This window comes from Scophthalmus maximus, chromosome 10 (assembly GCF_022379125.1).
Source record: "Scophthalmus maximus strain ysfricsl-2021 chromosome 10, ASM2237912v1, whole genome shotgun sequence".
Taxonomy (NCBI): domain Eukaryota; kingdom Metazoa; phylum Chordata; class Actinopteri; order Pleuronectiformes; family Scophthalmidae; genus Scophthalmus; species Scophthalmus maximus.
The window spans coordinates 5,868,927-5,895,672 of NC_061524.1; the positions used below are offsets into that span (position 1 = coordinate 5,868,927).

A 26,746-nucleotide genomic window follows, 5' to 3' on the forward strand; every position below is an offset into this window, starting at 1 on the left:
CCCTCAGACCGGACGGCTCCTCCGTCACACATCCGGTTCCTCCGAGTCATATGACCGGCGCAGTGCTGTCATCCGTGTTACCCAGCGCCAGTTAGCAAAGCACCGTCGACCAACGTCTTCTTTTCTCGGGGCTTTCCTCTCTTTATTCGACGATGGCAACACTGGTGGCGAACAGGGCGATGGACATCAACGGCGTGGCGGCTGCTGCGCGGACGCACACGCAGGCTGTGACCAGGAACTACATCTCTCAGCCCAGGCTAAGTATGTAGCGTTAGCAAAGCTGCCGGACTTAGCTGTTAGCTGCTAGCTGGTGGCTAACAAGGTTGTTGTGCTGCATTCAATGCCACGGCGACGGTGGGGAATGCAAGTGTTTTGTCAAGAGTACATGGTTAAATTTCAGTTTTAAAGAGGAGAATGTGCCGATAAAATGGAATTCGTGTCACTCCAATATGCTTTAGTTGGAAAATACGTTTTAGGAACTTTAATCCCTGAAGTCCACGATCACAGGGACCCTTGAGTTCGATGACTGGAATTTATTTTTTTAATGTCTCGGATATTGTGAACATTTTATTTTCAGAAATATATTGAATCCAGTGCTGGGGGCTGGATATATGGGTTGAGTGGGAATATGATGATGAAGTAAAAAAAAAAAGAATAATAACAATCTCACGGTCAGTGAGTCATGGTTTTTTTAAATACAGCTTTTGGTATTCCTATTGGACGGGAACGCAGCATGCGGGGGCAGCAACGTTAGCTACCCCACAAGCTATGAAAGCTTCAAATGAAATCATGATTATAAATAAACCAGCAATGTTTTATACCGGTACTTGAGTGGCAGTAGGTGATATGTTTAGTAACGCAACAGACACCGCCCTTGGTCTTACATAAAATAATAAAACCAGGCCACGTCAAACCGCAAACCAGCCAAGCTAATATGCATGCTAGCTGACGCTAACAGTGATCAGCCCGACGTACAGTCGTCGTTAAGCAGTATAACTACACGGATATTGAATATTACTGAGAGTACTTAATATGCGAATCGCATATCAGTTTAATATGGAGACAGATGCATCGTCGTGACTTGTTGCGGTAACTGTGTGCACGCTCAGCGTCACGACAACCCGACGATGCTAGCTGTCACCAGCGAAATGGACTAGCTAGCACACGGCGGCCAGTCAGCTGACTGTGGAAGCCACACGAATGAATGAGAAACAGTGCAAGTGTTCCTTTTCTATGAATGTACTGAGTTGAGATGCAAACAGAGATCCTAACGACTGCCTCAAGAAATGTCAAGTCAATATGTGGCCTCCAAGAAACGTCCAGCATCGACACTTTGGTATCATAGTGGCGAAAGAAGGATCATCTCTTCCATCATGTGACCGCATCACATGAGAGGTGCAGCCTGCAGTGGTGTTGACGGGAAGCTGCACTTTCTGAGCTACATAGTTTAAAAGAAAATCTCACAATAGTTTGCCAGATGGAATATGTTATTTAAGTGCATGTAATGCTATTGATGTTTTTGATCTAAGTGTTTTTCAGGTATTATATTTATTAGTTAATTGGACTTAATGGGAATGAAAAGCAATAGGTCCGCCAGATTTATTTTGATATTATTGGCTTTAATGTATTGTTGGGCTGAAACTTAACGATTGTTTTTTATCATTGGTATACCTGTTGATCATGAGATGTACATTTATTTTTAAAAAACCTGTGGAAATGGCCATTGCAAAAGCCAAGTAGATGTCTTGTTTTGTCAGGCAAACAGTTTAAAATCCAATTATTTAATTTAGCAAAATATACGCTTAGGAAGTTCGCAAATATTCATATTTTAGAAGCTGAAACCAGTGACTCTTTTTTCTTATTTCTGTTCCTGAATAAAAGAATTATTGATTGTCAAAATTGTTGAGGCTTAGTTTTGTTGTCGAATTATAGACTTATATGGCTACTGTTGGTCCGAATGCTTAAAAACTTACTGCCTGTGTGTAGAAACCAGAAGTGGTTGGTATTTGCTGGTTCTGCTTTCGGTATCACTACTACTTTTAAAAATGTATGCCTGTCTGGAGTAGGTTAATCCGTCTGAAATGTCATTAGTCTGTAGAGTGTTAGCAGCCCATGATGGTCTGAATCCTGGTTCAGGTCCATTACCACTGTGTAGATTATGGGAGGGAGAGAGATGGTACTATCACGCTTTAAGTGTTTTATCTGAGCTGATAATCACCATGGTAGTTAAACTTCCCTCATCATTCTTTTGAAACAAAGCAGGAATTTGATCAATCCACACATGTCTGTTTTCATATGTAGAGTAAAACACATGGGGTTTTTGTGATTGCAGAGTTTTAGCTAAGTATTTGTCTCTGGAAGTGGTTAAACTGGTGTTTAGTGAAGAAAACGTGCAGATGATTGTTCCATTGTTATCCCACTCAAATGAAACAAAAGCATCACGTATCTGGGTTTCATCTACCTTGGTGACCGCAGTGTGATATGTTGTGTTTGTGTGGTGGTCTTATCCTTAATTTTTCTGTCTGTGCTGATTTCACAGTTAATCAACACAGGGATCTTTAACAAATGTTGCTGTTGGTAGTTTACTCTCGGAGCCTGATGTTGAGCCTTTGCAGTGACTTTGATCAGGCTGTCGTTATACTCTCACGCCGAGCCGTGTACGAGCTATGAAACCAGCAAGGTGATGGCTTTCCTTTGTGCAAGTGTCAGAGAGGCAAGCACGGACTAAAAGCCTTTTAGCAAACTGGAAGGAAATGACTTAATGGAGCTTGGACCATCTGAGAGCTAAGCAGAGAGGATGCAACATGTGCTAAAACCCTTATCCTTAAAAATATATCTAACCATTCTACTTCTGAAATTCTCTGATTTTGTTGGAGCAGAATGGCTCGCCTTTTACCTCTCATCAAACACGGCAGAGGTCCATTCTCATGAGGAGCTGGCAATTCAGTGCCAAATGATCATCTCAAGTAAATGTTAGGAAACTTTTTATGTGCTCCTCCAATACTGCATTAACAATACGTGTTGCATGTTTGTAATCCCCTGCTGCTAGTAGGAGACATTTCGGCTTTAATGTCCCTGTTTTTGTATAGGAAAGGCTTTCACAAAGGCCATGTGTAATAACTGTACTAACACTTGCAGGTAATCAGTGCGATCCACAATCTTGCTTCTGCTGTTTGCTTTCATTGTGCAAGCCCTCTGTTAATGTTGCATCCTTATGGCGATATTTCCAGGGACAAGCAAACAAAAAATTTGTCCGAGGAAACAAAGCCATGAAACTGTTGCAAGTGTCACATTGCCTGTGTCCAAGGCTCAGTTTGAGCCTTCAGGGATTTCAGGGGTGTTACCAATGTCGGTATATCTCAGAATGACGGTCTGACATCTACATTTGACAAAGGGCCTCAGAATCAGCCTTGTCTGTATTAAAGCAGACTGTAACATCAATGTGGAGCTTAGGAGACTGTATTCAGTATAGCCAGTTGCCAAGCATCAACCAGTCTATAAGATCACAATAATGAGATGGTTGTTCACCACCTCCTTGACTTGACAGAACTCCGAGGCAGCTTTGGAAAAGCCACCGCGAGACAGTGCGGGAAAAAAATAAACAAATAAAGACATTTCTCATCAGACCAAGTCTTTTCTTTTTAGAGGCCTTTGTCTCTCTCATGTCAAAAGTGACAAAAGCTATTAGCCCACGAAATTGCTCGTCTTTGTTTTAGTGGTGCATTCTGTCATTTAGTGCAATGAAAGGACATGGAGCAAGGCACTAATTGTAATAATGTGTAGTCACGATAAACAAGTGTCTCATCTGTCACCGTGAAAGTCATTTCTATAAAATCTATGTTATTTTTGCCGCAGTTCTATAATCCACATTCTAATTAGGCCTAAGCAGCTAGTTTGTCACTGGGAAAGAAAGACTGCCGTGGGCGTTTGTCATTCTATTCATGAAAGAACATTAAAATGTGTGCTCAGGATTTCACACAATTTCGGTCTGCTGCATGAGCAGCAAGTCTTCCTTGTGAGTGGCATGCTGGTTTTGCTGACCACTGATAATACATTTTTTCCTGCCATCCTTTGTCTGACCAACTGTTGGGTCATTTAGGGAAGTGAGCGTGTATTTTAAAAGACAAGAAATTCCCCGTTCGACTGTTTAACTTCCCCCAACCTCGGGATGTAACAGCAACACGACTCTGTCTTAGTGAAGTGTCACCATGACATTATTATGGTTCTAACCCCAGGAGGGGTTCCCAAATAAATATTAGACCAACTGGCCAGATGGTGGCGCTGTAATCAATACTTTAAAAAAAGTGATTCTTTTGGTTATTATCTGATTGAGAAATTAAAAAAATTACAAATGCCAAAAATGTCTACCTCAAAACCTGGTGGATGAAATTTCACCAAATGGTACACATTCTCTCAGGGCAGGTACTAACTAAACTCTCAAGTGCCATATTTATTTATTTATTGATTGATTGATGTGGCTGTGGCCTTTTCAGCAATAACCTATACTGTAGAGGCACCAAACCTGGTGGGCAGTTGTGGGGGAGGAAAATACACATTTCTATAATAAATGAACAAGATTGTCAAAATGAAACAAAATATCTTTGCAATGGGCGGAGCTTAGTGAGGAGCAGCAAAAACTCTTTAAGCATTCATCTGATCATCATAAATCACGGCACAGGCCTAATATTTTGGTTTAACAATAAACTTTATTATAAATTACTGTAAATATAAAGAAAAAAGAAATACAACCAAATATATGGAACTTGGATTAAGGAAATATACATAAATGCATATCTTCATTCTGCACTCTTTATTCTGTAAAATAAAAGTTTTCATATCGGCAATCGTAAATGGTGATACGATATTGTCTGTGAAAAGCTCATATTGTTGGATATTATCAGCCAACAAATATATTGGTCGGGCTCTATTGTTAGGAAAACCATGCTAACACAGGCTAGTTCCTCCCTTTACTCTCAAACTGCCTCAGTGCTTTGTTGCACAGATTCCACAAGATGTTGGAAACTGTAGGTCCATCATGTCAACATGGTAATATCAAAATACTTGATTGGACACTGATGGCCTGTCTCATTATGTAAGGTGTCAAAACCAGGAGCAAGACTTTGCTACTTTTTCTGGCTTCTGTTTCCAGTTTTTTTTTAATAATGCTTTTAAGTGTTCTAAAATTGGTCTGCCATTTGTTAACAAAACTTCCAGCTTGGCCTTCATCTGTTTTTTGGTTCCTTCTTATTTGCACAAAGCACTATCTGGAGTGTGAAAACTTAATCTGAGATGTTTTATTGTGCTTGTGTATCCAAAACCATAGCAACAGTTAATTTTTTTACTACACAAATAATATAGCAGCAAAAATGAACAAATTGATCTCTAAATGTAACTTTTTTCTTGTTGTAGTTGGTGATTTTTTTCTCATTTTGACAAAGTTTGGTGCTAAGACGTTGTATGTTGTTTTTTTCTGCTGAAAGTTACATTTCATTTATCCTAGAATTGTTGAGATGATAGATTATATATAGGATGTAGATAATGGATTTGCATGTTAAGAAAATCAATCATCACAAATCTTGGTAGTTGTTGTGATTTTGGCAGTCTTGGTATAATGCTGAAACGTATAGAGTTGCAGGTTCTTGATGACACAAATCTGTGATGATTCAAGCAAGTGAAATGATTTGCTTCTTGTTTGGTGTGAAAGCACCACAAAGGTATGAATATATACTCTGTAACATTAACATATTTTATTAGTCTGGTTTTTTTGTGGGTTGAGTTGTAGCCTGAACATTTCAACCTGTGTCACATGAGGTGTTGTTCCATAGAGCAGCAGTTAATGATGAAAGGTTTGTAGAGAAGGTCACAAGGAAACTGTCCCTGGCAACTCAAAGAGGGAATTCCATTCGATTTGTCTAACTCTGACCAATAAAGCCTTTATATTACTTTCCACTGAACTTTCATATTGAATGCATTTTTATACAGAAAAAGGACTGTGGATTAGGGCTCTTACTATTCATTCGAAATACATTATATAACAACCTTTTATGAATCCAGACTCAAGTCTTAAAGTGCATCAGGCCATTTAAGTTTTCCTTGTGATCCACGAGAGAGTCCACTGTCAGCTTGCCCTACTGCGTGCCCTGTTGCCCTGCAGGTAAACTAAGTTCAAAAATACAAATTGAGGAGGAGGCTAGCTCTGCTGATTGGATTATCGTGACATTGAAGTAAGTAAGTGTGTGTGTGTGTGTGTGTGTGTGTGTGTGTGTGTGTGTGTGTGTGTGTGTGTGTGTGTGTGTGTGTGTGTGTGTGTGTGTGTGTGTGTGTGTGTGTGTGGGTGTGGGTGGGTGTGTGTGTGTGTGTGGGTGGGTGGGCATTTTGGGTACCACACTGTAGATGGCAAAGTTCCCAGCAATGATGAGGCTGCTTGTTGACCTGAGAAAAAAAAAGCAGCTGCTCTACCAACAATGACTCAGCAGTTCTCTTGCCAGCCGAGGCTGGTGAAGGAGGAACCAGAGACGAGTCGAGGGATGTCTTCTCTGCAGCTTCGTTTCGACTGCTTCTTTTCACCACGCGCGTCATCCGGACCCTTGCCACAAGCTCTTGAAAAGGCCACCACCGATAGGTTAGCAAGATTTGTAGGCAAGCCTATGTGGCCTGTTGACATGAGGTTTTCAGGATAATGAAGGAACCGGATATCAAAGTTTCAGTTGTATAACACCACACAGGTAAATATATAAAGATCAATGAAGGGTGAGACTCTCTTCATGCTGACCATTGAAAGTGAATTGTTGATTTGATTTTGTCCACAGCCCAAAAAGTCACAGCCCGACTTTTCTCCCTCGTGTTTTACATTGTACACGCTCTATGAAGGCATCTCTCCTTAGCCTGTGTGTAGGAATCAATAAATAGATTAATAACACTCCCAAGACACAAAAGAGTGTTGTATTATGGCAGACCAAGCTTGTCCTTTTAATAATTGTGCTTGATGTTGAGTTTTTGTCATCGTCAACTGTGCTTGAACCAGCCACTGGAGGTGTGGAGTGTGGTGAGTGAGTCCATCCAGCAGTGTATGTGCACATCTTATTTTTTCACACGGTGCTACACTGTTTTTATTTTCATGGCCACCTTAAGCCATTAATGTCAGTGGAAACTTGACAGTGACAATGGCTGTGGAGTTAGTCTGAGGATTCTAAGAAATTCTATCATATTGGTTTATCGACCGCGTGTATGTGGCGAGGTGAGGGTAGGCCAGGGTGTGTTGGTTGTCGGGATTGAGGCAATTAGCATTCCCATGTCCAGTGGGGCTGTGGGAATCCCTTGATGTAGAGGCTAAGGCGTGATTGTGAGGCTGCACATCACAGCAGCCACTGCTTTGTAGCGTCTGTTTATTGTCAGAGCGAGGATGCACCCTCATCTCCATCCGAGCTCCGGCCTCCTCCTCCTCCTTCCCCTCCAGTCCTCCCCTCTTTCAGCTGGGAATTTGCATTGTGTTGGAATGCTCTGTGCCTCTTTTCTCTGGCACTTGAATGGGCTCTTTAGTATTTCACACCAAGGTGTCCTTCAGGGTGCGAGGTCAGGCTACCAAAACAGCTTCTAGTGGCGGATTAGGACCAATTAACATCTTTGTACACAAAGAGCTCTGGCAGCTGAACAGGCTGCAGGGTGACCCACACTGCCGTTGCATGCCAAGCCAGGGGACTGCTGCACTTGAACTGAAGTAGCAAAAGAGGGCTGGAGAAAGTTTTCCAAACCTAATGGGAAATGTTGCTACTTCACACCTTGTGATCATATAGGCCATTGAGCGATTGTTATATCGTGAAATGAGAGAGCAAACCACTTTATTTTAAAAAAAACATCACAGTCCGACATAAGTGTAATTTTTTTTTATAAATGGGCCACTATATAGAACCAGGGTTGGGCCTTTAATCCCACTAGAGATACTCCATTCAAAAAATTATCCACACTCAAGACTACTACTGCCAAATATCTGTTGAATTTGTTTTAAGGAATCAACTTTTGGAAGTAGCGAATGATGTACCGTATCGTTCGTTTGATATTCCCTGATTCTTAACGTTGTTGGCCTAATGTAGATATTAGAGCAGAAGCACCAAGTACACTAACTGGCCGGAGGTATCTGGACTAAACAATGGTCATTTTAACATATGTTGGCTTTGTGTCAACAGGCGCATGAATATAATGTTTAGATTTTCCCATACCTGGACTATTTCAGTAATGCTAAATGTCAGGTTTCAGTATTCAAGCAGTCAGTGCCGCAGACCTGCCTTTTTTCAAGGAAGAAATCCACTCGATGCCAACAGACAACTGCAGCCACACGACACAGTATATTTTATCTCAAGTAAGTCTAAATCCGTAAATGATGCAGGACGAATAGTTGCATCACAAATAGTTAGATTTTTCCTTTTAATCTCATTTGCTCCATTTGTCCAAAGAGTAAACTGTTGATGATGTTTTTATATTTGTGTGCATGTCTCTGACGTGATGTTGTGGTTGTCAGAAATAGCTTGATGGTCACAGTGAATGAGGGGAGTCAAAGTCCCCTGCCAATCTCTTAAAATTACATTAACCCCCTCCCATCACTGTTTCCAAATGTCTACCTAAAGATGCACTGACTTATGTATTTTTAAGAGGTTTCTGTATAATTTTGTAGCCCAATTTTCCCTGCAGCATTATTATCACCCTTGAGGAAATAGCCATATGCATCTCTTTTGAGATCTGTGGGCAATTTGTAGGCTAAGTGTAGCTATTAAGTCCTTTTTATAAACATGGCCAACACGGATAATTTGCCATTTGTGGGGAGAGAAAAGGCCTGGCTACAAGAAAACATAATGTTGTGAAAATTTGATGGAATTTTAATGAAAGACGTTTTTTTTTTGTTTTTTTTTTTGATGTCAATCATTGCGATAATAATAATTCTTATTTGAAAATTTGAAGCTCTTATTTTCACTGCGGAAGATAAGAGCATGGCTGTAGTTGATATGCATTTTGTGTAGTTCAGTGTAAAGTGCTCTCACACATATATATATATATATTATGTGTATATATTTTAATATAATATAATGGCCCGCAATACTGTAGCACATTGACAGGGCAATTTGTTAATGGTGGCTAATTAGTGGCATATTAAATGCCCCCTGCTAAGCTTTAGAGCTTTACAGTTGTACCAGTCTGTTCTAATTTCCTTGCGCCTTTGATATCGGCCCCAGGACTGACGGTTGACAGATAAAGAGGAACACCAGACCGTGATAGAAGACCCAGTGGAAACAATGCGGCCGCCTCCAGTCCCCACCCACATTCAGTTGCATGTCTTTGCATTTACCCGCAAGTCTGCAGATGTGCAGAGGGAATGTGATGGGGGGGCGTCGGCAGATGACCTGGAAACTCAAGCGAAGAGTTTTTCTTAATTCAAAGGCCGAAACAGGGTTGGGTCCTATGTATATATACAATATATATTCATAACAGATTTAAAGTCTTATTTCATTAAGCTCTGACTGTCTGTGGTCAGACCTTCATTTCAACATCAACCAGGCAGGATTCACAGATCACTCTGCAATTTTGTCAGGATAAAAACTTTCAAATTAAGCAACCTCAATAAAAACCAGTCTGGATGCACGTTTCATTATGAAGCGTGAGCTGCACTTAGCAACTTTCACATCTGAGTTGATTTTGACGACATCAATTGTGAAAGAACTATGGGTAATGTAAGTTGTAAGGACAGGATTTACTCCAATGATGGTGCAAAACCACTGAAATTGTGCTTTTAAGCACAAATAAAAATTTTAATAAATGTTTAGTCTTGTTGATGATTTCAGAAATGCGTAGCAGATGAAGTTCCGGCAAATGCCAGCGCGCAACATTGCTGACCTATGTCACTGTGTAGTGTTCGTTGAGCTTCAGTATGTTCTTTCACTGCATTCTGCTGCAATTATTATTGTCTAATATTGGGGAAGGTCACAGGATATTCCCACTAACCTTCATCGGTTATGAGCCTTCATTTAGTAGTCAATGATTGTGAGGCTCAGAACTAAGCACATGTCTATGTAATTGTACTCAACATTTGTGAACAAGTGGATTTCATGCATTTTTTCCCCCCTGACATTTGCCTGTCTTTGACATTTGGGCCTGGAAGTGCATGAAAGCTGTTTAAATCTCACCGTGAAAGGTCAGCTTGTGATTATTAACTGTATCGGGAGGAAGTCTACTGATTGGTGGCTTTCAGCTTCACAAGGAAAAGCCACTATTGTCCGTGCTGCCTCACTTATTGTACTGTCCTGTGAAATTAATGAGCCGCCATATGTAAACCTCCTGTCTTTCAGCTTACTCAACGGTGTCGGGTGTAAATGGACCCCTGGTGATCCTGGATAATGTGAAGGTGAGTCCATAAATGAATTCTCATATTACTGCAACTAAAACAACTCTATTGTTTTTAGATGATATATTCACGTGTTCATGTATTCATGTGTTTGGGATTCGCAACACTGCCACTGGTGTTTTCAGAAGCCAGTGTAAATTATGCAGTCATATTTTGGTTTTGGGCAGATATAGTGAAACTTTGTCGGATCCCTTTGAACTAGTTCCCCAGATACGCAGAGATCGTTCACCTGACCCTGCCTGACGGCACCAAGAGGAGCGGGCAAGTCCTGGAGGTGATTGGAAGCAAGGCGGTAGTCCAGGTAAGAACGGGGGCCATTATGTCTGAATGACTGACAGGCACCTATTGCCTGAGCATTCTCCTGCTGCAAATCCTCACTGGGGCGGTGGTTCTTTACATTTTCGCGTCAAAAAAATCAGGCTGGTGCGCGCTTAAGAGCAAATGAGTTGCATGATGCATTCTGTTATTATTTTTTTAATTTTATTTTATTTTCCCCTGAGCCACCAGCCAAGTTTCTCTGTGGTACATGATGCCAATTTCACAAAATATGTTTTTTTTTCCCTTTTTTAAAATTTTTTTTTGTCAAAGCACTAAATCATGTGCACACATTTTGAATCTCACAAACACTCAATAACATCCATTCTCAAGCAGATCATATCACTGATACAAGACAATTTAATGTAGAAAACAATTCCCATTCTAAAATATGTATTTGAGAATCACTGCGCTGAGGGCACCATGTGTTTTAATTCACAGCTGAAAATAGTCCCCAATAGACAGTTTACCCCTACTAAAATATTATCATGGGGCCTTTGGTCTCCAGGTAAGATTAACATGCTTAACCAACACTGTAAACATGGCAACATGCAAGTATTTTCTTCATAAATGCGTTATGCATGCTGATATGAGCATTTAGGCTCAGTCTGTGGACCACACCTGTTTCTGACCATGGCACAGACACTGTCTTGAAGTCTTATTTTTAATAACCATCGCTGGTTGTGTCTGTTTTTGTGCAGGTGTTCGAGGGAACATCAGGCATTGACGCCAAGAAGACAGCTTGCGAGTTCACTGGTGATATCCTGCGTACGCCGGTGTCAGAGGACATGCTGGGTATGATCAACGTGATTCACTGAGCAAACTGAATTAAGTGATAACACTCTACAGAATAAAGTTAATAATCCTCCTCATCCTTCTATCTTTGGATCATAAAGATGAACATTTACCGATTACGAATGTTTTCAATCTGCTCGGTAAATGGTAAAAGTAACTGCACTGAATCAAACCTTCCCTGAATGCTCTTGAATGTCTCAATCGGTGCGATTATCTAAGTACAGCGCAAGGTTACATATATTTAAACAGCTGTAGAAAGTAAACTGGCTTTTGTCTTTGAAGTATCATTGATCATCGTCCATGAGTTTCTAATTATTTGTTACTTGTAGACTCAACAAGAGCCATCAGAAGCACTCTCATCCGTTTAGAATCTGACACAAAACATAATGGATCAGATGTGGTTGGAAGTGTCATCTAATGAACTGCATTTTTGCAAACCCTAAATAGTTGCTATTTATCATACTACTGACTTCCCCTCTTTTCAGGACGCGTTTTCAATGGCTCAGGCAAACCCATCGACCGTGGGCCCACTGTTCTGGCTGAGGACTACTTGGACATCATGGGTATGACATCAGTTACCTGTAGCTCTCCTATCTTAAGTAATGGCAGACCTCCAGCACATTTCCTGTCATTTTTGCTGCACCCATTGACTATTCACTGCCACAGACTGTAATGCTGTTATTCCATTGCTGTGGCTTTACAACTGCAAAATAATTTTTTTCAATATTTATTTAACTTTGACCCCTTAATTCCTTGCCCCATTTTTAAGGTTTTTTTTTAGAAATATCGAGCCAGTCGGCTACGTTTGGCTCCAGAAAAATCTACAATTGGTTTCATAAAACTAGAATTGTTTTAGTTACCCTGGTGACCTTGATCCTAAACTATGACCTCAATATGCATGATGATGCCATCATCCCCTCTCACATGTGCTTCAAAAAAACATTACATAGTTATGTTGTATTAGTTTTTTCTTCACTGACTGTGTCGTGAACATTGAAGTGTGTCATTGTTTGTATTGGAGCTTCTAAGTCAAACTGTGTTTATGCATTGTCCAGGTCAGCCAATCAACCCTCAGTGCCGTATCTACCCCGAGGAGATGATCCAGACTGGCATCTCGGCCATCGATGGCATGAACAGCATCGCCAGAGGACAGAAGATCCCGATCTTTTCAGCTGCTGGGCTGCCACACAACGAGGTGGGACCACTAAACCAGTTTATTTCAACAGACGCAGAGAAAAATCCCTCTCATACTTGATTACCAGCATGCTGGGAACATTTTACTGATTATAATAAAATCAGTATCCGACGCTTCCAAAAATGCTACATTAATACAAATTTTGATCAATTTGTGGTGCTCTTGCATTGGGTTATGGTGACAGGTGTTCCTATTATTTTGTCCTCCCCATTCAAATCAGTGAGGGTGGACTAAATGACAAACACATGGCTTTGAATAACGCAACGTGTATGTCCATAAAATGTTCAGATGTCTCCATAGCTCAGTCACAAAAAAGTAAGAGCTAGATGTCAAACAAAGGCCTCGATTTGTTAACACATTATGAAACGATTTACCTTACACAAGATGTGATACAAATTAAATTTAAAAAAACATTGCGATAAAAAATCATTATATCTATTTAAAGTAAACGGGACTTTCTAAACACAATTCAGTTGTGCAGTACCCCTGTGGGCAAGTTATGACTAGCAGTTGTTGTGGACATAAGTCCAAAAGGACACCACAGTACATTCTTTTAGATATGGCATGTCGTTGGGGATAATGGGATAATTACCTCCAAGCATAGCAGCCCCATACATATGCAATCTCAGTGCCTCCTCCTCCTTTTAATACATCCTTTGTCACACCTGTGCAAATAACTAACACATTTAAGAAAGCAGGAACAGTCTGAAACCTTGAAATATTTCAGACTCTTCACTCAGCATACTTAAATCTCTGTGTGAAGCTTTCACTGTGAGTTCTTTGCACATTATTTCTCAGTTTTTCAGCTGATTATTAATAAACCCCCCCCAAGCTTAAGAAAAGTTGCAACTCATGGCCAGAGCACTAGCAGCTCTCCTGCTGTTACTGTCGCTGCCTCTGGCTCCTCCTGCCTTTTTTTTTTACAACACATTACAGATCCAAGTTTCTTGCTGCGCCTGGACGCCATTATCAACCAAATCACTATGGTAATGTGGTTTTAATGGTTATTAAAAAATGTAAATAGTACCACTAACAGCCGGGAAATTCACTATGGTTTTCGGTGAAACCTGTAACAGTTTAATCCTTAGTGTATATACACCTGATTTGTAAACATGAATTTTCATTAATTTTTTGTTCCTTTGGAAACAATCCTGATGAACATAGAATCTTGAATAGTCTATCCACTGGAGCTCAGTGTGGCGTTATCTTCCTTTTTTAAACTGGCAATAAACTCAGCTACTTGTCCTTTCCAGAAACTAAATGAGTATATTGGTTTCCAAGGTCAAAAATGAACCTCCATGCTCAAATTACAACAATAATAATTGATAAAAATGTATATATAATGTAAAAAAATTTTGAAGTAAATGATCTGCCAAGATCTGAAGACGAAAGCATTTTCGCAATTTAGGGTCTGTCCCATTTCCCCTCACTTGGCCCTACCCCTCCGTTCCAACACTCCCCCTAAAGCCAGCATTTGACCACCCTACATTTGAAGGGGTAGATAACCCCTACCTCTCCATCTTCAAAAGAAATGGGACACCATACCCTACAATGGAACGGAGAGGTAGGTCCAAGTTGGGGAAATGGGGCGGACCCATATTGTTTAATTTCTGTGACAGTCTGTCTACAGTTTAACATTGATGAGTCAGGTCTGCGGTGTTCCTCAGGGTGATGTGACAACAGTTTGAGTTCTGCTTTACAGGTTTTTTTCTGAACTCACAATTAAACTTCATGACTCAGTTATCCAACATGTATGTTACACATTTCACTTGTGTCCTACATCTTTCATGACGTATAAAAGAATTTGAATATTTGACATTGGTTGGTGCCACCCTTACCTCCAAAATATATATGGCAATATTAGCAACGCTGTGTTCGCTTGTGGGATTTGTACTTTACTGGTAAAGAAAGCAAAATTTCCACCAAACCCGTGGTGCTTTAGTGACATTTACTGAGCTCTGGCTTCTGCTATAATGTGTCGTAACCACCGTGAATGACAGCTGTGCAGCACAAACAGCTTTGTTGTGGTATTTCCAGCTAGATTGTCACAGTAGACTAGTTTAAGTAGGAAAGCTTAGGGAATTGTCCCAAAAAAAAGAAAAGAAATTGAACTAGAAATGCACTTTGTGGAGCACACACCAAGGCCAAACAATCCTACGCGTCTGTCTAGGTCATATAATAGAAAAATTAAAAAGGAAAAAGTAAAAAGCCTGATAATCTGTGGCAAATTGTTCATACTCATAGGTGTCAACCCCTTAATGTCTGATTTCTTTTTTTACCCCGAGATCTGGACATTATTGGATTTGTCTCTAAAACCAGATCCAAACTTAAATGAGTTCTTCCCTGGCCCACTAAGTAGCGTGCAATTCGATTCAGTACTTGTGAACACAACAACAATTTTAGCCACAAAGATAATCCCATTGTGTCTGCTGAAACATCTACTGCACCGCTCCACCACGACAGAGGTTTCTTGTGTTACCATTGTCTGTTCCTGATGCTCTTCAGGATTTGAAAAAAAACACTCTTGACCTTTCTATTCTTCTTTTCACTCCTGCAGTCCTTTTTACACATTGGTGCTCAGGGACAAAATTTCTCACAATGGAAAACCATTACAGACAGCAACAACTATGTATTTCTTTGTGTATTTTGGGGCATGTTTTAATATCCACTCAAACATTATTTTTAAGAAGTCGGTGTTTAAACTGAAATATTTTGATTGGAGTTGAGGATTTGTTTGTAGTTGTGTGTGTATACATATATCTATTTTAGGTTCTGTTATGCCAAAATAAGTATTATAAGATTATCTTTATCTTAATGTTTTTATCAAAAATTATATTCAAGACTTAACTGTTTTCCTCTCTGACAAAAATTTAAATTTGAAGTGAAGTTTAAAAAAATGTATGAGCTCTGGAGAACCTTTAACCTATTCATTGTAAACCCAGTGTACTTTTTCCACCTGCCAAGCAACAAACGGCAGACACACAAAGTTAGTGGTTAAATAGCGAACATACTAGAGCATTTTAGCAGCAATTTTTTCACGAAGTGGCGAAGAACAAAACGAGGTAAAAGGACATTGAATACATTCATCAGTTGGACACAAACTTAACTTTGAATCTATGCTAATGTTACTTTGTGTTATACGCAGACAGGCAACAAATTTTTAAGAGGCGATATCACGACAACAATGAGATTGTTCTGAGCAAATTTTTCCCCGCGGTATCCTGAAGCAGTTAGTTGAGTTATTAGTTCCGTTTTAAGCCCACAACACCAATCCCATCCCCACTAAGACCGTGTGTCATCAAAACGTGGCTCGTTGTTTCATTGAGCTCATGTCACGGAGGTCACCAATTTGCTGGTTTCCTCTGTGGGCCAGGTGCATGAACTCAGGGTGCACAGAGATGTCAGGCCAGATCAAGGCATCGGCTGCGGCTACCACATGTGACGGGCGTGAAATTCCTCTTTAGTTCCACAAATTCATTACATAACACAGACTCTTCACTCTGCTTAGTTTATCAGTCTGGTAATGAAATTGGTTGTGGCTTGTTATATGATTAAATTATTAATAAATTAGATAAGATGTCTGTATGAAGCCCTTAGATTTAATACTTTTTCATCTTTCTAAGAACTAATTCAATGAAAACACCAAAACCAACAATCAATCAACCAACTAAGAATTATTCTCTGTGTAAATGGACTCTGGCCCAAGTCTGCTGGTTCATACTGAAGATGTAAAATTATTGATTTTTAAATATAGCTCAATAATTTAATAAACAGCAAATTTAACTGTTGAGTAATTAACTTGTAGTTTACGCGATACACCTTATGCCTCTCTGTCATAGATCTCCATTATTGTCAACTATTAGAATAAATAAATGGTGTCTTTACTTTTGATAGGAAAAAAATTATAAACACATTATGTTAACTTCTGAAACTGCTGTTAATATCAAATGCAAAATGTCATTGTGGGTTATTGTTGAGTTATCATGAGAGCAATGATCTGACAGATCGTCACATGCAAACTGCAGGAAAATCTTCCTGTTGTATGTTATACATCAGTATTTTAAAATGAAAAACAAGTTTTGTTTAGTATTTCATATATTGTCTTGCTAATCGTACTGTAGATATAGGCTGTGAAAATTAATTTGGCTTCAATTAAAAGCTCTAATGTTTCTGCCTTCTCAGCCAGTAGGATAAGATTACATTTATCAGTTGAATCTTTGACTTTTAGTCATTTTGAGCTCGGCCTTGCTCGACATACACCGTCAGGCTGAAATAGAACATGTAACATTTACACTCTGCTCCACTTACTGACATTTGCTATAATTTGAAAGGCTTTGTTTTGACATTAAAACCTCTTGACTGTCTCAATCCTACTTGTGTCTTCTTTACTCCCAGATCGCAGCCCAGATCTGTCGCCAGGCCGGCCTGGTGCAGAAGTCCAAGGATGTAATGGACTACAGTGCTGAGAACTTCGCCATTGTCTTCGCAGCCATGGGGGTAAGCGGGCAGTGTTCAGCAGAAACTTTTGTTAAACATTTATTTTCACCCATCTGTGACTCTAATCCCCCTCTTAACCCTGACGTGACACCTCGTCTCCTCTCTCCCACCCTGCTTTCTCTCTTTTATTCACCAGGTCGTTTAACCTCTAAGTCCCTCTTGTTATTTCTGCATCTCTGAGCATATCCCCCCGGCCATGTAGAAAGGTCACTAATTCAACAGGTCCTTTTAACACTGTCAGCCCTGTAGTATCAAGTTCTCTCCTCTTCAGCTGCTCCTCCTGTCTGCTGTAATACCCACATTTGTGACGATGCTGACCTCTGACACACACACACACACACACACACACACACACACACACGTAACGACATGAATGATTTTTTTTAAAGAATAGAGTGCAAACTGTAACAGCAATACATCTGTTTAAAAAAAAACATTCAAAGTCAAAGACTTGATGTTTACTCAAAAGAGAACGAGGCAGAGCTTCTGTTGAATTTTAACAATTTTTTGTTTTCTTTTTAGTCTTAATCCTAAAAGCAAACACTAATGGGCTGTCATATTTCTTTGTAGTCCATTTTCAACAAAAAGCACTCGTGTTGGTCCCATCTTTGTCAAAGAAACCATGTACATTTTTGTAGTTTGTGAACACCATTCATTAGTTCAAGTCATTTTTTTAAAGTACAAATGCCCTAAAATCTCACAGCTCTAGCTCAATTGTGATGCTGCCTTATACTTCAGAGTCGTTAAGACATGTACGGCGTTAACATGTTGACAGTTTCACATGTTGGTCTCATGTCGGAAATAAGTGCTTAATTCATTTTTACATAAAAGCCATGTCATTTGGACAGGCCTAGTAACACGTTCCTAATACAGCACTGCACAAGTCTTGTAAAAGCTTAAATGCCAACTGCATAGATGGAATTATAAATATCCAGCAGAACACTCAACACACAGCATGTGAGCAAGCAGAAGGAAAAGAGTTTTGTCCTTCTATACGTCGACACAGTGAGACTGTTATTAAACAGGCAGCAGAATTCTTTATTTAACAATGAAATAATGGATATAAATTTATGGAAAGTGATTAGACCCTTGCTCCCTTGATGGTCTTCGAACATACCACTGCTATCAGCGGTGACAGCAGTCCCTCTGTGCACCATGCTGTTTCCATAATGGTCCCGTCGTGCTTGTATAAGACCACAACCAGCATTTATGTTAAACCCCTTTCACAATACACAAAAAAACCCCGCACTAATAGCCACTAACATCTGGCTTTTGTCTTCAGTGTGAAAGGGTACAATCAGTATTCATTCCCGGGTCACAGGTATTTATGGGAGCTGGAGCCGATAAATACCCGTGACCTCCGATCAGCAGTGATGGAAACATGACACCCAGGTGGAGACCCATTTTCCAGTGTGATGCTCTATCACACGCGTCGTGTAGGCTTGATGCTTCCACCCCTAACTTCTGCCATCTCAGTCATTAATTCCATCTGTCTCTGCTAAGGCAGCACCTGAACATCATTCTCAAACAGAGTTGAGTTTGAAGAGACTGAAGTGAAAGTTGTAATTAGAACCACTGCCGGTCTCCTTTCATTCAATCAAGCCACACTAAATTGCTCACACACTCACAGGTATTAGTATTTTTTTTTCTTTCCAAAACTATCCATAGATTATTACCTCGGAAATCTGTGAATATATCAAAAAACTAATTGATCCGCCCATTTGTCCCAATCCCCGCCAAAATTTACCAGTTTCTTTCTTGATCCATGTCTCCGTGGAAATCCAGCTTTGCTTTATCCTGCTGATGAACAAACAAACTGACAGAAGTAAATACATAACCTCCTTGATGGAGATAATAAAGGTTACTAACCATGATACCGTGTGTAAAAAAAAAAAAAAAGCATATGTGGAAATCTTTGGGGGAAAGAGACACCCATGTCTCTGACACAAAGTTGTTCCTGTTAAAACATGTTGGGAAATGGTCTCTTTTAAAAAGCAGAATTGGTTAGTTGCAGTTCCTTTTTGCATTTAACCAATGAATTTGCAGACAATTATCACCTATCATGTCTCAAAACTTTAAACTTAAAAACCTGATGATTCTCAGGCGTGTCCTGGAGTCATCCGGAGTGTCTTTTTGTTTTTCCTCAGCAGATTTATGGACATTTTATCAGAGATGGACACCATATACCAATTCCCTCGTGGAGAGTGTGTGTCACACTCAATCTAAAAATATGTGTCAAATACATGTCAGTGTGGTCAGATTTGACAGCAGTAAGACTCCCAAGAATCTGAATGATTTTATTAGCCGGCCAAATCAACAAGGCTTGCCTACCAGATGTACCTTTGAATTGTTTTCAGGACGCTAACATGCGCTTGTCGCTGTCACCTCACTCAGTATCTTTTCCTCCCTTCTCTTCCAACGTTTTCCTCTCAGCTTCACAGTTTGAATGCTTGTGGTGTAACGGATACATGACGCCAGGAATGTTACATATCTGATGTCTGGAAAGGGCTTTTGTTCGTTTCAAGATCCCCTTCACCCAAGGTTCCTCAGTATCATTAACTTGAACCAATTGTCTCTCAGGTCAACATGGAAACTGCTCGCTTCTTCAAGTCTGACTTTGAGGAGAACGGCTCCATGGACAACGTCTGCCTCTTCCTTAACCTGGCCAATGACCCCACGTAAGATTCAGCAAGAATATGTGAAAGCAGTAATTTTTTACTAGCTACACCCACATTTTTTAGTAATTCATTCATAAATCATAAATTTTTATGTCAGAATGTTGTATTTACTGGCGCTATATTCAAAAAATGTAAAAATTGGTCTCTAAAATATTTTTATTTACCTTGACATTTTGAATGCAGACCTCGAGTTTTGATGTGTACATAATAATAACAACTTGCTTTTTGTCGTTTCTGTGACCAATCAGCATCGAGCGTATTATCACCCCACGCTTAGCGCTGACCACGGCAGAGTACCTGGCCTATCAGTGTGAGAAGCACGTCCTGGTCATCCTGACTGACATGAGCTCCTACGCTGAGGCTCTGAGAGAGGTACGACCACCAACTCACCTGTCAGATCTGAAGTGTTATTAAGCTCTTGTTTGGAAAAGACTGAATGAATAAGCAGTAAAAAAAACGGTGGATGTAGTCTGGTCAATGCAGCCCCTGTTGGAAACTTGAAAAAGATACTGATTTTGACTGAAGGTAAAGGATCTATTTGAATGAACACTTCCACACGCTAAATCAAGGTCTGAGCTGTTTTCTCACTTTAACACTCATTATTTTAATATTTTCACAAGTAGCTAAAGGACAGGTCTTTTTGAATTTACCTTATATAATTAGGCTACAACTAAACGCTCTAGTTTTTCTGCCATCACAACCAGAAAGAGTCGATTAGAGATCTTCATTGAATCTTTGTCGTTTTAGTTTTTTATTAAGTGAAATCTAAACCAAATTATATGTGATGTGGGTTATGATTCAATAAGCTGGTTAGCATGCTAACTTTAGGAGTTATTGAAATAGCAGCAAAACAAACGTTAACAGTGGCGTTGGTTTCCATCACAGGAGATAACTCTTTGTGAGTAAAAGAATAAAGTTTGATGCTGACCGCTCAACGTTTCTGTTGGACTGGGAAGTACAGGGGCTGCTAATGCTAATGTCAGCTATGAAGTTATAGCAAAAACTTAAATTTAGCACCATTAAATATGAGGACGAATGTGTTCTGTTTTGGGGGTTCGCCAGTGGTACAGGAACCATTTCGAGAATGGATTCCACCAAACATTAGCAGATACTTTCAAGAGGCTGGCTTGTACAACAGGATAAGGATTCAAAGAATATCTCAAAATCCACCCTGAACTACTGTCAGAAACACAAGCAGAAGCTTTTGTAGCGCAGTCCCTTGATTTGAAGAGGTTTATATGCAACTGTATGCGTGTCTGCCTTACCGTCAGAGTTCATTTAAAATACTTTGGATTTAACCACACGTCCAGTATATACAGTAATATCTTCACTACGGTATATAGTCGCACTGAATCCTCTCTGAAGATCCAGACTGTGTGGCAGCGTGTCAACATAACACGCCCGTGTAAATTCTCTGCAGCATTAGCACAAAGGTGATGGACTCACAAAAGTCTTGTGCTCATTGCTGAAAGAGAGGATAATGTGTCCTTTTTTATTAAGTGAAATCTAAACCAAATTATATGTGATGTGGGTTATGATTCAATAAGCTGGTTAGCATGCTAACTTTAGGAGTTATTGAAATAGCAGCAAAACAAACGTTAACAGTGGCGTTGGTTTCCATCACAGGAGATAACTCTTTGTGAGTAAAAGAATAAAGTTTGATGCTGACCGCTCAACGTTTCTGTTGGACTGGGAAGTACAGGGGCTGCTAATGCTAATGTCAGCTATGAAGTTATAGCAAAAACTTAAATTTAGCACCATTAAATATGAGGACGAATGTGTTCTGTTTTGGGGGTTCGCCAGTGGTACAGGAACCATTTCGAGAATGGATTCCACCAAACATTAGCAGATACTTTCAAGAGGCTGGCTTGTACAACAGGATAAGGATTCAAAGAATATCTCAAAATCCACCCTGAACTACTGTCAGAAACACAAGCAGAAGCTTTTGTAGCGCAGTCCCTTGATTTGAAGAGGTTTATATGCAACTGTATGCGTGTCTGCCTTACCGTCAGAGTTCATTTAAAATACTTTGGATTTAACCACACGTCCAGTATATACAGTAATATCTTCACTACGGTATATAGTCGCACTGAATCCTCTCTGAAGATCCAGACTGTGTGGCAGCGTGTCAACATAACACGCCCGTGTAAATTCTCTGCAGCATTAGCACAAAGGTGATGGACTCACAAAAGTCTTGTGCTCATTGCTGAAAGAGAGGATAATGTGTCCTTCATTTGTGTAGGAAATACCTTTATTTCATTATTTTCCGCTTGGCTTTAAAAGGAATAGTCCCCCTCTCTGCCCCTCCACCTACTGCCCTCCTTTCTCCTCATGTGAGGACTAAGGCCCCCTCGACTCACTCTTTTGTGCATCTATACTGGCAGCACAATGTGGGTTTTTAAATAGCGCATGTGCGTTTTCCCTTCTCGCATTCGCTGTCCATAACCTTGGCAAATGCACACCGCTCCAATAGTCGGCTAAGACTCGGACAGCTTGATGGTTATTTCAGCACTTACAATGAGCCCAGGAGGACATTAACATTTAACTTCAGTTCCCATTCATGCGTGTGAAGGTTTAGTTTAGCATTGAATCTACAGTTCACAAGTGTTTAGCCTGCCCATCAACCTTTGAATCCAAAGATGAATGACATGCATTTTACTTCCTTCTTGCTCTGGATTCACTTGACTTTGGGAACAAGGATTTGCTTTTGGTCATTTTTGCAGAGGGCCTGAAAAAGAGAATGGCAACATTTCCAACCTGCTTTTTTGCCTCTCCTGAAAGATGCTGAAGGAGTTAGCATCACTTGACTCTCCGACAGTAAATGGAGTTTAGCAATAAAACGTCAGTAACTGCTTTACCCCACAAACAGGGCAACACAGACACAGCATTATTTTTATAAACAGCACAGCTGGATAAAATGTGAAATGTGGCACTTGCAGTGGTAGATCCATATAGAACTGACCGTTCACTAAGCCCCGACATGCTGATATACTATTACAATTTCCATTCTACCAATGCACATATGCAGTTTATGATGACGACCATTTCGTATTGAGATAATTAGGATTTTTTTTAAACAGCGCCTCAAACAAAGGTAGTAAAAAGCAAGGTTTAATTTTTACCCATGAGACATCAACTTTTCTGGCTGAAAAAACACAACGTCCCAAAAGTGGAAAATAAAATGTAAATGTATGTCAACAACCTTGTATCCCCTAGTGTCCTCTACTTAATTAACACACTCATGTCGCCCCCCCCCCCCCACTCCCTCCAACCTTTAGGTCTCTGCTGCCCGAGAGGAAGTGCCCGGCCGTCGAGGCTTTCCTGGCTACATGTACACCGATCTGGCCACCATCTACGAACGTGCCGGCCGTGTGGAAGGCAGAAACGGCTCCATCACCCAGATCCCCATTCTCACCATGCCCAACGATGGTGAGATGGTGCTTTAAGTTGAATCTATACAAACGGCAGCTTTGTACTGGACCTTGATATGAATTATTGTATATAACACTTTTTAATAGCTTTTCTCTACTTGTGTTTCTGTTGGTCATACGTATTCATCGTCTATATTCCATTTTCTCTCCTTAAATACCTACATATTTTGGCAAGTTATTGTTTCACCTTCTAATGAAGACATCCGAAATTGACTGGGCAGACTTTTTTTTAAATGCCTTAAGTTACCATAGCAACAAGTATGAAGGGGCTACTCCTATCTCGTTGAACAGCAGTCCCCATTACAGCATCACAGGGAGATGATGGTGTCAGCTTTAACTAAGCACTGCTGGTTCAAAGGGAGTAAAATCTGTAAACTGAGACAATAACAGTTGTGTCCCATATGTGAACTTGTCCTAATGACCACAAATCAATGAGTGATTTGAATAGTGTCCAAATTGCAGTGTAAACTCAACTCATATATTTTATGCAGTGTATACTTCCTTTGACTGCTTGCTGTTTGTCTTTTGTACTCGATGTGTGAATACATTTTTGTGTCTATCAGACATCACCCATCCGATTCCTGATCTGACCGGATACATCACGGAGGGTCAGGTCTATGTCGAGAGACAGCTACACAACAGACAGGTATTTGTCAGTCCTTTTCTCGGAGCAATATTCATCACACTATGGTGCGTTAAGTCATTGTCTGACAATAGATGCTCATTGAAATCCAGTGCAGTACTGCAGAAATGGAGAAAACTGATATTTTGACTTCTCTTGTAACTCCACATTTTCACATTGTGCATTAATATTTATTATGAGACAATGTCATTTTTGTCTTTCAGATCTACCCACCCATCAACGTATTGCCCTCACTGTCTCGTCTGATGAAGTCGGCCATCGGAGAGGGGATGACCAGGAAGGACCATGCTGATGTCTCCAACCAGCTGGTAAGAGTTTTCCCTCTGAACAACTGCATTTACAGTACATGCGGTGAAGTACTTTGTGGTTCCATAACAGTTCTAAAGACGTCCTCAACTTTCGAACATTGACCATACGTGATCCAGCTAAATACCAGATGTCGACCTGGTCTTATTTAACTATTGTAGGAATTTTTATCATTAGTATTATAAATGTCTCTTTTTGTCTCCAGTATGCCTGCTATGCCATTGGTAAAGACGTCCAGGCCATGAAGGCTGTGGTGGGAGAAGAGGCCCTCACCTCTGATGATCTGCTCTACCTGGAGTTCCTGCAGAAGTTTGAAAAGAATTTCATCGCTCAAGGTGAGAACACGCTACAGCAAAAAAAAAAAAAGTATATGGCACATAAGCAGCCATTAATTACTTCTTGTGTTTTAGCCAACTGACAGAAAATTAATCACCAACTGTTTTAATAACAGATTAATTATTTATGTAATTTATCAAGCAAAACTATGAAATGTCTTGATTTTCTGCTTCTCAAATTGTGAAAGTTTTTTGTGTGAAATTAATCTCTGCGTTTTTGACAGCTGGTCATAAAAAGCCTGCAGTTTGAATGAACACATCACCTTGGAGCCTTGGAAACTTATAATTAATATTTTTCTCAACTTTTTCAATATTTTATAGACTAAAAAACAGATTAATTAATAATTAAAATAATTGTTAGCTGCAAGTATTGTAATTGCAAATTGCATGCAGTACCTATTAATGTCTGCACACTTTCCACCAGGTATAAGTTAATGCCCTGCAACAGTGACGCTGTCACTCAAATACCCAAAGAAGATTAACGAATTGGTGAACGAATGAAAACACAGACTTTTACTTTATAGTGGTAATTTAAAAATGTAGAATGGGGGCAGTGCCCAAGACTGTTGTTGAGCTATAACGGTATTCCCAACCTTTTCCTGACTGAGGGGTGGGAGGCAGTCGTTGTCCTCCTGTCTCTCTCATCAGTGACGCACAACAGCTCTGAGGTCCTGTGTGTCAATCAGTGTTCTTTTCTTTGTGCTGCCAAGCAACATGGTTGCACTTGCAGACACTGCATTTATGTTGCCTTTCTCTCAACAAATAACTATTAACCCTGACACGAGTTGACTTCGGTCACTCTTGATTGATACTACATTTTGTCATGCATGCTGTTGTCACTGTTTAAAGTAAAACCATAGTGGTATTTACATGTTTGATTGTTTTGAATAAATAGGGAAATAGGATGCTTTGAACACTGGTCCAATGTTCACATTGTATTCTAGTTTTATGGAAAATATTGATCTGTGTTGGTCCCTTCTCTGTTGCTGAGGCATACCTGACTGGCTTCCCACACATGCTGGAACAACAGTTGACCAATTTTCCAGGCAGAAAAAGTCCTGAAAAATCTTGTGTTGTCCCGAAAATGAATTTCAACAATCCCCTATTTACCTTCAGCTGAAAATGAACTGCCGGTGCCAAGAACCTCTGCAAAGCAAACTTCACTCTCACAAACTGTGAATCACACATTTAGGTGGAGTTGAAAATTGTAATCCACTGTGTTATTGGTGTTCAGGCAGCGATGGTTAAAATAATCTATGAGGAAAAAAAAAGATTCAGGTTGTAAATTAATAATATTGATGCTATGTTTTGGATGCTTACCTGCACCACTGTGTCTCCCTCAGGCCCGTACGACAACAGGACAGTGTATGAGACCCTGGACATTGGCTGGCAGCTTCTGCGAATCTTCCCCAAGGAGATGCTGAAGAGGATTCCTCAGAGCACCCTGGCCGAGTTTTACCCCAGGGAGTCTGCCGTCCGCCACTGAGGCACACGAAGGGGATGGTCTCGCTGTAGCTCCGCTTGCCCTTTCTACCCACCATCCTACTCTCCCCCTTTATCCCTTTCGGCACTTCTGGTGGGCTCGGGCAACAATGTTGTCTTTGCCTTTGCCGAACCCAAACTTCATCTTTTTCTTTCTCCCCTGTCCTTATCATCTCCGATTTATCTCCTTCCCATGAATCAGCTCACCCCAGCATTACACCCCCCCCCCCCCCCCCCCCCCCCCCCCCCCCCCCCCCCCCCCTTCTATCCTGCCCTGAATTAGACCAGGGCAATGATCTCCCCCTTCTATAGATGTACTGTAGTGTATATGTGTCCAGAAGTCGTGTATGAAAAGTGTCTGTGGTTGTAATATCTACCCTTGATTGCAAAAACGTGAAAATATCTTTAAAGCTATAGATCAGTATTTATTTATTGGGGTGTGTTACTGCTGGATCTCCCTCTATATCCGACCCCCGCTAAAAAAAACAAGAGGTTTCCAACAGAAAAAAAGATGTCTACAGATGGAGGTCGACAAAAAACAAATACAGCGGTAGCCCTGGAGTCGGAACCATTCAGGTGACACTCATAAAGTTTGGTTTCTTATTGAGAATGTCAGAGATGATTATTCTACTTGATAGCAGTTTTCTTAACTAAATAAACAATTTGAATGAATATTTGC

The 26,746-nt window shown here is 40.3% G+C and overlaps 1 protein-coding gene across 1 annotated transcript; it reads left to right on the plus strand.

Moving 5' to 3' along the window:
• Positions 1–40: 40 nt before the first annotated feature.
• atp6v1ba (ATPase, H+ transporting, lysosomal, V1 subunit B, member a) lies at positions 41–26,311 on the plus strand. The gene is made up of 14 exons (XM_035606016.2): positions 41–261; positions 10,335–10,390; positions 10,593–10,691; positions 11,407–11,500; positions 11,986–12,063; positions 12,556–12,695; positions 17,091–17,192; positions 19,773–19,870; positions 20,119–20,242; positions 23,149–23,299; positions 23,865–23,947; positions 24,148–24,252; positions 24,456–24,585; positions 25,929–26,311. Exons 1-14 carry the CDS (start codon positions 153–155, stop codon positions 26,069–26,071), a joined length of 1,512 nt encoding a protein of 503 aa, XP_035461909.1. The 5' UTR covers positions 41–152; the 3' UTR covers positions 26,072–26,311.
• The last annotated feature ends 435 nt before the right edge of the window (positions 26,312–26,746 follow it).